Source organism: Cavia porcellus, unplaced genomic scaffold, assembly GCF_034190915.1.
Source record: "Cavia porcellus strain 051 isolate PalLab524CR breed Dunkin Hartley unplaced genomic scaffold, mCavPor4.1 scaffold_29, whole genome shotgun sequence".
Classification (NCBI taxonomy): domain Eukaryota; kingdom Metazoa; phylum Chordata; class Mammalia; order Rodentia; family Caviidae; genus Cavia; species Cavia porcellus.
The window spans coordinates 48,727,307-48,735,638 of NW_026947512.1; the positions used below are offsets into that span (position 1 = coordinate 48,727,307).

The 8,332-nt window shown below is 52.6% G+C and overlaps 1 protein-coding gene across 4 annotated transcripts in view; it reads left to right on the forward strand.

The window, feature by feature from the left end:
* Positions 1-8,049, forward strand: part of Gpat4 (glycerol-3-phosphate acyltransferase 4) — a 37,530-nt gene extending 29,481 nt beyond the window's left edge. For 3 of the 4 annotated variants that reach the window (XM_063239891.1, XM_063239893.1, XM_003464618.5), the window contains 5 exons: positions 271-326; positions 893-978; positions 4,491-4,619; positions 4,712-4,791; positions 6,577-8,049. In XM_063239891.1, coding sequence (XP_063095961.1) covers positions 271-326; positions 893-978; positions 4,491-4,619; positions 4,712-4,791; positions 6,577-6,685 — 460 coding nt within the window. In that variant the 3' untranslated portion in view covers positions 6,686-8,049. The remainder of the gene's footprint in view (positions 1-270; positions 327-892; positions 979-4,490; positions 4,620-4,711; positions 4,792-6,576) is intronic. The other variant, XM_063239892.1, reaches the window with a different exon arrangement.
* The last annotated feature ends 283 nt before the right edge of the window (positions 8,050-8,332 follow it).

Consider the following 8,332-nt stretch of genomic DNA (forward strand, 5'->3'; position numbering starts at 1 on the left):
CTTGTATCTCCTGTGATACCTGAGTGACTGTCGCCTTGGGCAGCATGCAACAGTTCCACTGAGTGGCATAAGCTGTCAAGTTGGACAGTTATGTGTACACCACTGGTGATGGAAGCCAGCGGGAACATGTTAATACTGAATTGAAAGGATACAGATTTGTTAACTTGCTGTCTAAACAAATGTCACATGCATAAATGCACTTTGATGATGAGCATAAGCTTGTGTGACCATTTTATTGATTTTATTATATATATACTTTTTTTTTTGAAGACTGACTGAACACGTACAAGATAAAAGCAAGCTGCCTATCCTCATCTTTCCGGAAGGTGAGAGCCTCTGGGCGGGGGAGCCAAGTCCCTCAGCCCATGTTGGGGTTCTCTTTGCCCACTGGGTTATGTTAAGTACCCTTTGGATCGGCTGTAAGACTGATAACTCGGGAGACTAAGAATTTGGGTCCAGAGTTTGTAGTGTGAGCTCCTACAGGAGTCCCTTCTGTGGCTTTGCTGATGACAGGCCTCTCAGCTTTCTCTCCAGTCCTCCCGAGAGTAGCAGGGGTCCCCGGCCCTCACCTGGGTCAGGATGTGTCAGTCAGGGAAAGTAGCCTGGAAAGGAAGAGGCGGAGGGGCAGCACCCTGCCATTTCTCAGTTGTTTGTTAGTAAGTGAGGGTGATGACAGGTTTATCCTGTTTGAGGAACCATTCAGAGTTTTTGTTAGTGTTGAAAAAAATCCTACTATCTGGGATAAAGGATCAGAAAGAAATAGCATTTTGCTCTCTCCTGTATTTTATTTATTTACTTTTGGTACCAGGGATCAAACTCATGACCTTGTGATTGCCAGGCAGGTGTTTGTGCCACTGAGCTAAACCCCCGACCCCTCTCTCCTGTATTTTAGGTACCTGCATAAATAACACGTCAGTGATGATGTTTAAAAAGGGAAGTTTTGAAATTGGAGCCACAGTTTATCCAGTCGCCATCAAGGTACACGGCCTCTGTGGGTGCACGCTGTTGTCTTGATCATGGCTAAGAATGGGGTGCAGCAGGGAGTGATGGGTCCACCTCAGGCCGAAGCCTGGGGAAAGGAGAGCTAAAGATTGCAGCCCTGTCTGAGAGGCCTGGGCAGGGTTTAGGAGGGAAACGGCCAGTTGCCTGTCTGCCACCAGATTTGGGAAGTGGAACTCCCCTCCTGAGCTCTGCCTTCATCCCCTCACCCTCTGCATGGATGTGCTGCCAGCTGGGTTCCTTGTGGAGAGAGAGGGAAGGGGGATGGGCCTCCATGGGGTCTCGTCATGGTGCCGTAGGACAGACGGCCCTGCTGCTGTGGGGGCAGTCATTGTACATAGCCACAGCCCATAGCATGGAGTGGGGCCTCCGAGCTGCTCCCTTCTGTCCCTGCCCTCCAGAAACTGGGCCTCTTCCCCTCTTGCCCCCTGAGACCAGTCACCTGCACTGCTGTCCTCCTCCTGCTCCTCCTCCTCTTCAGCCAGACCGTTCCTTCACTCCCGCCCAGGCTTGTCAGTAGGATTAGAATACCTGGGCCAGAGTCTCAGGAGGGCACACAGCGGGAATACTTGGGTGTCCCACCCTTTCACAAGGCCTGCTTGCTGCATGCAGAGCACCTGTGGAAATGTCTGCACTGCGTGTCACCTCCCTTCGTGGTTTGGGGGTGAGGCTTCCTCCTGGTTAGCCACCTGCTTTCATCAGTTTGGCAGAGCACCCAGTTGGAGATAGCACACAAGAATCGACAGCAGGCTGAGATGGCTGGACACACGAGGGCTACCTGGGCTGTGGAGGATGGCATGTCTGGAACAGTAAACTCTAGCAAGTCTGCCAGGGTGGTGCTTGAGGAGTATCGTGTACATCCTCCAAATGCCCTCTTACATCTTCATGCGACGGAGGTCAGGTGTTTCCCTGCAGGTGGAGGTCACCTCAAAAGTAGGGGGAGTTTATCTTGGCTCACAATCCATGGTTGGCTGACTCAAAGATACAAACATGGGGAAAAAGAGCTGCTCACTTGATGGCAGCCATAGAGCAGAGTGAGGGACAAGTCTCCCCTTCCGTGCTACCCTCACAGCACCTACTTCTGCCAGCCAGGTGCCACCTCTTAAGAGCACATTCAGCTTCCATGCTCTGCTCCTTCTCAAGAGCCACCTCTAATGCACGGACCTTGGCCCAGCCCATGACTGTGCATGAGTTTGCGTTCCTGTAGAGTGGGGATGGTCACACTGAGAACACCAGCCTACTGCAGTGTCCCCCATCTTTAGTGCAGCTAGTCAGGGGCAGCCTCCTTCCGTGGAGTGTGTTTTGTATCTACTGCTGGAACGTAAATTGTGTGCGGTGTATGTAAGGGCGTCCCTGTTCAGAATAGAGCCCACATGTCCATGGGTAAGAGCTTGCGTCCTATAGATGCTTCTTTAGCTGGGGGAAGCCTCCCTCCATTGGTAATTGGACTTGGATAGCCTTAGTACATCAAGGCCCTTACTACATCTCCGTCAAACTTCATCACTGTCCGGTTTTGAGGAACATGTTACTCTGAGCATTTGCCTTGTTTTTAGGTGTAGTGTCTGCCCTACATAAGAGACAAAGGACCCTCACTCACAGCACCCAAGTTTCCATTCAGATCATGGCCTTCTTGTTTTGTTGAGGAAGGACTTGCCATGTTGCCTATGGTGGCTTCAACTCTTGCGCTGAAGTGGTCCTCCATCTTCAGCCTCCTGGATCTCTGGGCTCTAGGCCTAGAGGATTACAATGTGTGATCACACACACTAGCTTAGTTTAAACTCTTACTTTCGGAATTATAAATGAATTTGCCCGCTCACAGTTAAATCTATAAATTTTTTGTGTTCCCACTGTGTATGTTTGGTGCTGGGGATTGAATCCAGTGGCTCATGCGCACTAGTCAGGCATTCCCCCAGGGAGCTGCTGTCTCACCCCGCTCAGTTTCTGTTATTAAATCTCACGTCCCTATTTCTGTAGGTAAGAGCCAAAACGTCAACATGCTTACCCATGTTTTGTGCTGAGAATCACAAAACTTAGGACAGAAAAGCCTAAGAGCTCACACCCTGAGACCCATCCTCATCCCTCCCTGCAGTGTGGGACTCTGCAAGCCGATTCCCTGCCTGGTGTGCTTTTTTTTTTTTTTTTTTTTCTGGAAAGGTAGCATCTTGTTCAGAGGAGTAAAACTTGAAATTGTGAATTTGATTTTTCTACTCTGTTCCTAGGTCTTTGCTTTATCAGTGCACAAAGTCAGTGTTTAGTGCCTGGTCTGCAGTTGCCCTCACACTGTTAGTAATGGTCCTGGTCCTTTATATAGTCACCCCCTTGGAGACTTACACTCTGCTGCTGCCTCTCATCTCCTGCCAGATCTGCCTTCTCTTGGAGTTACTGTTTGACAGGAATGAGGGCCCCAACCACAGCCACAGTTGCCATAAAGTGCCACTGAAATAGCCTTTTATTAGAATCATTGGCACATGAAGGCCCCTGAGGCAGCTGTTTCCTGGTTGCAAATACATTGCCTTCATAGTTGAGGCTTCAGGAGACTATTGGGGTGTGGCCATGGGCTGGTAAATACTAATGATGAAAGCAACAGCGCTTGCTGCACAAGATGGTAAATACAGAACTGTAGCAAAAACTCACTGTTTGCTGCTGGTCTGGGATCACAGAAAGGTACAAGAGGTTGTTAGTGGCATGAGAAAGTGCCTTCCCCTGGGGCACTGGTGGAAAACCTACGGCACACCTGCCATAGCAGGCTGTCGTCACCAGAAGGTTCGCCAGCTCTGATGTAGGCTGTCTTGGTTACTTTTCCCTTGTTGTTGAGACACAATGCCTGACACCCAAAATTAGGGAAAGAAAGATTTATCTTACATTTTGGAGGTTTCAGTCCATACTCAGCTGGCTCCAAGGCAGGGTGGCATGGCTGATAGGCAGTCATTCATGGCAAGCGGCAAATGGAAAAAGCAAACAGGGCAAAAGAAGAAAAGCAGGCCTCCTTCCTGCCCTTACATTGTGCATCAGCCCACCCCTGGGCAGATGCAGCACTCAGGCCACCAATCCCAGCATTGACAAGCCAGTCACGAATGCTAGATTCAATTGCGCCCATGATTGCAAGAGTCGGGGGGGGGCATTCGAACCGTAACAGAGGGGAAGGACATTAGATATACTAGTGAGTGACGGACTTGCTGGTGGAGTCGAGGGGCAGGGAGATGAAGCAGGAATGGCGCAATGTTGATGTTTGTTGAGTCAGGGAAGTAGGTATAGTAACCTGTCCTCTCTGTTCTTGGCCATGCCAGTGTGCATGCATGTGAGCAAAGTGTGGGGCTAACCAAGGAACTGGGACTCTTGTTTGAGGATGGCTGTTAGGAGAGGCTGGGCCGCTGGGAGATTTGTGTGGCTGGAGGTCAGCACCATCCAGGTGCCAGGGCATGGGCACAGCTTCCACTGTGCTATGGGCCAGTCCACACATGCTCAGTAGCCCACTTCCCACCATGTTGCAGTATGACCCTCAGTTCGGTGACGCCTTCTGGAACAGCAGCAAGTACGGGATGGTGACATACCTGCTGAGGATGATGAGCAGCTGGGCCATTGTCTGTAGTGTCTGGTACCTGCCTCCCATGACCAGAGAGGTGGGTGCTCCGGCCACACTGACTTTATCACTCACTTGCGTGGGACGACTGTGCACCTGGGAGGCGTATCTCACCTCATGTGTTTGTTACAGAAAGATGAAGATGCCGTCCAGTTTGCCAACAGGGTGAAGTCCGCCATTGCCAGGCAGGGGGGACTGGTGGACCTGCTGTGGTGAGTGTGGGGCCCAACCCCCTTGGCAAGGCTGTGCCCTCTGGCTCTTGAGAGGGAGCAGTTTGTCCCCTCTGCCCACATCTGACTTAGAAGTGTCCTGTGCAGGCAGGCCCTCAGGGACCATGGAACTAGCAGTAGATTCTGGGGACTTTCCTGGGACTTGTCTGCTAAGGCACTAGACACTGTTCATCTGATGGTGATAGGGAAGCCTCAGAGGACTAGGGAGCCTCCTCTAATCTTGGTGTACCTGACAAGCGGGCCATCTTTAGAAAGGCCAAAGGTTTGGTTGGTTGGTTGTTGGTTTTTTTGTTGTTATTGTTGGTACTGAGGATGAACCCAGGTCCTTGCATGAAACTACACAGCGTGGCCCTTTTTAATCTGTTGAGTCAGGGCCTTGCTAAGTCATTAAATAGCCTGGGTTGCCTGGGCTGGGCTTGAGCATGCCGCCCTTCTGCGCCCATGCTTGACTCAAAAAATTGACTTATTGCACTTAGCTTGTTACCTCCTCGAGCTGGAATTGACAGGTTTTTCTGTGTGAAGTCAGTAGATCTTGCCGGTGTTGGGCCATGTGATACACACTGCCACCCCTCTGGAGTGAGAAAGCAGCCATAGCAAATGCAGGAACAGACATGGGTCCCAATAAAACTTTATTTCCAAGAACAAGTGCTGTGAGAGGCTTGGCCTTTCCTTGTCTCAGGGTCTGAGGTAGTACCCTCCAGCGCCAGCAGGCATCAGGGTGGGACAGTTCACCACTGTCCCATTCTGGGCTCTTGGTCTGAGTGTGAAGGCGGTGGGGTGGGGGGCACTGTGGGCGGACACTGCAGCTTTAACCGAGCCTGTGCTCCTGGTGATGGCACCGCACTGGCACCATGGCCTTTTAAGCACATGGATATTTCCTGAGCACTTGCTGTGTGCTAGGTGCTTCTGCTGCATGTGGGGGTCTCGTGTGCCCCGCGTGGAAATGCCATGAGTGTAAGACTCATTATTCTCACAGAAACAGAGAAGTTTGATCACTGTCGAGTCACAGAAGCACTGGAGCTGGGTTTTGAACACGCTTCAGACACGTTTTTAACTGGAAAGTTTGCCTGTTACTCTGTGTCCCTGTCCCCGGGACCTAATCACAAGTGTGGCTGTGTTTAGAAGCACCTCTTTGCTGCGGGGCTTCGAGGGTGGGGCATCCAGAAGGCAGGCTTGGTGTTCACAGGGCATCAAGGATGAGAGAGCTGCTGAGGGGACAGGTTGTAGGGTGAGCCCCGTGGGGGGAGCCCAGGTCCAGAGTATGCAAGTCCATGGGGATATTGCAGGGAGGTCCTCGGATGCTGAGGCCGTGAGGGTTTCTGGCTTCCATTACTTGCATCCTCTGAACATAGAAGAACTTGCATTTCACTGAGTCAGAGAGTGTAGCTCAGCCTGCACAAATCCTTTCAGCCCCCAGCACGTAAAAAAGGAAGAAAAAAGCCCCTACATTTGTTTCTCCTGCTGTTCATTCTTTGCATGAATCTGAAGTACCCTAGAATCTGAGCTCCATAGGTTACATTTTATAGTTTCATAGAGTGGTCACACCTCAGGATGTATGAACCTCCGGCCCCTCCCGCCGTGCCACACTGCCTTTGCAGGTGAAGCTGGGTGTTGCTGTGGTGGAAGCGGCTAAGAGCGCCAGGTGACCATCCCCCTAGGGGCTGCAGCTCCAGCTGCACTCGTGATGTTCAAGCAGCGAGATGCATCTGCCATGATGCAGGGCGGCTGGAAGCCTTCGTGGCTCTTACACTGCCTTTCTCTGCTCAGGGATGGTGGACTGAAGAGGGAGAAAGTGAAGGACACGTTCAAAGAGGAGCAGCAGAAGCTGTACAGCAAGATGATTGTGGGGAACCACGAGGACCGGAGCCGCTCCTGAACCCCGGCATGTGAGCCAGCTGGAGCTGCTGCCGCTGCTGCCACCACCACCACCCCGCTGCCGCATCCTTCCGACTCGGCCCGGCCTCGGAGCTGCGCAGATCCTGCCCTCACCGTCTGCAGCGAGGACTGCCCTGCCAGTGTCACTGCCCAGGGCAGGGTGCCTTCTTGATCCTCTTCTGATACGTCCTTTGGAGGAATGCCATGAAAGCCCGTCGTCCACCCGAGCATGTGCTGTGGGCTGAGCGGTGTGGGGATCCGCATACTCCGTTAGGATGCCCCAGGCCTGGCCTGTGTGGGGAGAGGCACTGCTCTGGTCTGGCCTGGCCGCGGAGCTCTGCAACCTTGACGAAGAGAGAACCGTGGTCTGCAGGGCAATCAGCAAAAGAAACTTGACATTCTTGCGTTATTCCTTGTTCAGAAGACAGGATAGGAGAGGCAGTGGCCACCAGGTGGTCTGTGGTGAAAGCCAGGAATTATTCTGTGTCCAAACTCCAGACTGAGCCTGAATTCCCTGTGTGACTTACTCTTTGTTTAATTGTGCCTCGGTTTCCCCGTCTGAAACATGACTCAGGCAGGGAGGGCTGGTGACTCCTACCTCACAGGGGTGTTGTGGGGACTCGGGCACTGCTTGCGTGAGGACACATCATGCAGTATCTAGAGCCCAAGTTGTGGACAAGGTCTGAGCTCCGCTGTTGCACAGGGCTTTGGACCTGTGGCTGTGAGTAAATAAAAGTGGCCGCAGCCCCAGGCCTGCATTTCTTCTGCTCAGCTTCGCCCTGAGTGTGTTCCTCGGAGGCTGGCTGCTCCCACCAGACAGGGTGTCTGTACCCTGGAGGCCCCAAGGTGGGGCGGGCGAGGGCTGGGTAGTGGGAGCCGGAGTCTGGAGAGTCTGGGGACTGGCGCACTGGGTTTCCCCTGGGCCAGAGGTAAACTGCAGGCCTCTCGGGCCACCTTAGTCACCCTGAAGGCAGATCCAGAGCCGGGCCACTCTGTGAGTCCGTGCTGCAGGGTCCTCCAACTTCTGCTCCTCGTAAGAGGAGCCCTGTTTATCCCTGTCCACCTGTGGTTGCTGTGGCAGGCCCGCTATCATCCTGCGGCTGGGGTAAGGGTGTGCTGGGCATGAGGCCTAGCTCCGAGGCTCCAGGCCCACGCCCCTGCCATGCTTGAGGCATGACAAGATGTGTGAGCCTAGTGTTGCTCCCCTGCACCCCTCCGCCACCTCTTCACAGAGCCCCCCGTGTCCCCTCACTGCCCCTTTGCTAGCCAGTGGGAAACTTCTCGCAATAAAATACTCATGACTGTAAGAACAGCCTCTTCCGAGCTGTTCTGTGGAATGCTAATAAACAACAGCTTTCAGCTTCATAGGAGGTGGTGTGTGCACTGTTTCATTGCTAAATGGAGTGGGCTTTCAAACTGGTTAGAAGTTCACCTTCACTCTAAAGCTCTTCTAAAATGTCTGTGCATGATGCTTAATTTCATTCTTTTCATTTGTGTGTGTGTGTATGTGTCTGTCTCTCTGTGCACCTGTCCCTAATCCAGGGTCACCGTCCTGCCCCTTCTCTTCACCTGGGATCCTGCAGGCCCAACACAGCGTGTAAGGGCATCTGGTTTGGAGTCATGCACCACATTGGTCTTCCCTGCTAAC